This window comes from Galeopterus variegatus, unplaced genomic scaffold (genome assembly GCF_000696425.1).
Source record: "Galeopterus variegatus unplaced genomic scaffold, G_variegatus-3.0.2 Scaffold486, whole genome shotgun sequence".
Taxonomy (NCBI): domain Eukaryota; kingdom Metazoa; phylum Chordata; class Mammalia; order Dermoptera; family Cynocephalidae; genus Galeopterus; species Galeopterus variegatus.
The window spans coordinates 729,399-733,061 of NW_007726597.1; the positions used below are offsets into that span (position 1 = coordinate 729,399).

The following is a 3,663-nucleotide window of genomic DNA, read 5'->3' on the forward strand; positions in this document are numbered from 1 at the left end:
TATGATTCTGTGGAATAGGGACTGCGTGTCTCTTTCAGGTTCAGGGGCACTGACTTTCTCTACCTTTTTCTTTTTTGGTTCTCTTTTTCTGAGGTTCTGTGGTCTATCTCCAACTCTGGGTGTCTGTCCCTCTCTCTCTGGGGGCCCTCTGGGTCTCCAAGACCCCACTCTGGGTCTCTGTCCCTCTTTCACTCTGGCTTTCTGTTCCCCTCTTTCTGGGTCTCGTTCCCCCTTCCAAGTCTCTGTCCCCCTCTCTCTCTAGGTCTTGTCTCTCACTTCCTGAGTCTCTGTTCCTCTCTCTTTGACCCCTCATCTCTGAGTTTCTATCTCTTCCTCTCTTTGGGTCTCTATCCCTCCCCTGGTTTCTGTCCCCCTCCCTTTGGTTCTGTCCCCCATAATGTCTGGATAGAGTAAAAAGAGTTTTCTCCCCCTCGCCCCTTCCCCTTGTGGCTCTAATCTCCATGTCAGGGAGCAAAACTGTAGGGGAGGGGCAGAAAGAATGGTGGGGGAGGGCCTGAGTGGCTAAATGACACAGACGTGGGGTAAACGGGAGGAGCATCAGCATCTTCCTAGTTCACCCAGAGCCCCTCTGGATGAACACCTTGATTCACGGATACGGAATCCAGCCCCACTCCCCCTACAATGGTTAACACTGGGCAAGCTGGTTTAGTACATTTCCCAGAGTCCATACCACCACACTTACTCCCTGACACGTGATTCTTCCCCAGTGTTGTTGTCCTTGGGTCCTAGTGCTACCACTAAGTGCAAAACAATCCAATATGGCCCTATGGAACTCATATATACAGTCCATCTCAACCCAACCTTCCTATAGGACTCACACAATGACAAAACTCAATGTAACTCAATTCAGCACGGCTCTATAAGACTCAAACAGTCAGACAACCCAACTGAACCGGCCTTACAAGACCCATGTGGTTGTATAACTCAATGCGGCTCAACTCATGGCCCTGAAAAACTTCCAGCCTACACAACTCAACCTAACAGAACCCTAAAAGACTCATTTGGTCATACATTCCAACCCAATTTACCCTAATGTGACCTAGAAAGCTCACATTCTATCACTAGACTCTCCATTTCCATATGACTCACAAATTCACAGAACCTAAAACAACATGGCCCTCGAAGTATCACAAAGCTACACCAACATGTCTCAACACAATTCAACAATACCGCACATGACCATGCAATCAATCTCCACAATGCCATGGGTGACCACCTAACTTGACCCAAGATGGCCCTAGAGGACTCATTAAATCACAGAATCCTGCATGATACAGTTGGACAAGACTCACCCAAACTCACAACCCAACTCAACCCGACATGGACCTAGGAAACAGAAAATGGAATGACCAAACCTATCTTAACATTACCCAAAAGGCCCCACAAACTGTGCACAATGCAATGCAGTATGAACAAATGGAGTCCCCCTCAACTCAACACAACCCATTGCCATTCATTGGTATTTAAGGAGGTGTCCACCAGAGCTATCAAACCACAAGACCCAACAAGAAAGACTCAGTGTTCCCCCACTCATTACCACTTAACCTAGATCTTCCTAAATCCAATCCCCTCCCTTTGGCCTTCCCCTCCACCCGTCCCTCCCACTCTCCCTCCCTCCAAGGAGGTGTGAGGTCCTGCAGACCTCAACTGTCCCTCATACTTCAGTGACCAGGTGTTTCCCTGGGGGAGCCCAGAGTGGAGGTGGTAGTTCAGGCACCTCTCCATCTACCAACCCCCCATTGGCCTTGCCCTCCAGTGTGCCACAGGGCTGCGTGTCCACATGGCTGAACATCCCAGCCTCTTCACCCTCTGTCTCCCGGTGGTAAAAGTAGCTGAAGTTGGAGACAATGACTGGCACGGGCAGGGAAATGGTTAGCACACCAGCGATGGCACACAGAGAACCCACTATCTTGCCACCCACAGTGACAGGCGCCATGTCTCCATAGCCAACCGTGGTCATGGTGACCACCGCCCACCAGAAGGACTCAGGGATGCTGGTGAAATGGGAGTCCGCACGGTCAGCTTCGGCAAAATAGACTGCGCTGGAAAAGAGGACCACACCGATGAAGAGAAAGAAGATGAGGAGGCCCAGCTCACGCATGGATGCCCGAAGCGTCTGGCCCAAGATCTGCAGGCCCTTTGAGTGCCGGGACAGCTTGAAGATGCGGAAGACACGCACCAATCGAATGACCCGCAGGATAGCCAGTGACATGGCTGGCTGGCCCACTCCCCGCTGCCGGGCCAGCTCAGTGCCCAGTGCCACAAAGTAGGGCAGGATGGCCACAAAATCGATGAGGTTCATCACGTTCTTGAAGAAGACCGCCTTGCTCGGGCAGGCCACCAGGCGTACCAGCAGCTCAAAGGAGAACCAACAGATGCACAGCGTCTCCACCACAAAGAACGGGTCATCGAAGGGCAAACGGGGTGGAGTTCCAGGCACTGGGCTGGAGCCATTCAGCCGAGTGGGGAACTGCAGGGAGGAAAGGGTTCAGGGAGGGCCAGGGCTGGGACAATGGGACAACCTTATTCATTGTTTAAATATCCAACTACTCTCTACAGATTGGTCAGTAACCACTGTCCCAGGGCCCCCAGTAACCTGGCTGTCCTAGACTCCTTCCCAGAACCTCAGTGATCATTCCTGGACAGCTGACTTTCTGGTTTCCTGACCTGATTAGTAGCCGGAGAGGTGGTCCCGGCCCCTTGACTGGCGGGAACTCCTGAACTGTTACTTGCATAGGGTACAAGCTCTTCCCTTCCAAGTCCCGTCCCAAGCATTGATTTTCTAGATGAGGAGGGTCCTCACCCCGGCCCCACCCCCTTGCGCCCTGCCTTTCCTTGCCCGCCCCAACCCCAGCCCTTTCTATAACGGTGAAAGAACTCTACGCCAAGCCCCCAGGCCAGTCCTCTCACGGCCCTCAGCCTGACTTTCTTGTGATTGACTCCTCCTACCCCAGCCCTCAGGCCCCACCCCTCTGGCTCCAGATTCTTAGCTCGCTTTCTTCAGGCCCGTGGTCTCACCATCTCCAGCCCATCCTTCCAATTGCTCACTGCCAGCAGCATAACCTCCAGATTTTTCAGGCTCTCCATCACTGCACACTTTTGGCTTTTAACGTTCTGCCCCCTGGATCAAGGACCGTGCCTTCTGTAGGCCGGGTTTCTCACCTACCTCAACTCTGCCTTCTGATAGGACAGGTCCTCCCACTCGGATTTTCAGGCCCTGCCCCTAGCCCAGCTCTTACTGACGGAGGCCCCTGGTCAGGATCTGTCCCTGGCTGGCCTAGCCCTCCCAGCCCCTTGCCTCGCCTTATGATTGGCCAGTTCCCCGTGGGCCCCGCCCACCTCCTCTCAAACCCGCCCTTCTCCACCCAGGCTCCGCCCCTCACCGAGCCAGCAGCGGCCACCAAGGCGAGCCCCGGGCTGTCGCGGTCGTCGCGGAAGTCGGGCAGCGTCTCGAGGCAGAACACGACGATGGAGACAAGGATGACGAGCACGGAGACGACGGCGAGCACGCGCGCGGCCTGCGAGCTCTCGGGGAACTCGAAGAGCAGCCAGAGCTGGCGCGCGAAGGCCCGCCGGGGCAGGGGGCGCTCGGGCGGCACCGGGCAGCCCTCGTCCTCGCGCAGGCGCGCCAGCGCCGCCTCG

General features: G+C 55.0%; 1 protein-coding gene across 1 annotated transcript in view; it reads right to left on the reverse strand.

Moving 5' to 3' along the window:
- Positions 1-1,484: 1,484 nt before the first annotated feature.
- KCNA7 (potassium voltage-gated channel, shaker-related subfamily, member 7) overlaps positions 1,485-3,663 on the reverse strand; it is a 3,302-nt gene continuing 1,123 nt past the window's right edge. The window contains exons 2-3 of the mRNA XM_008569335.1: positions 3,405-3,659; positions 1,485-2,491 (exon numbers count right to left, since the gene is read on the reverse strand). Coding sequence (XP_008567557.1) covers positions 1,676-2,491; positions 3,405-3,659 — 1,071 coding nt within the window. The 3' untranslated portion in view covers positions 1,485-1,675. The remainder of the gene's footprint in view (positions 2,492-3,404; positions 3,660-3,663) is intronic.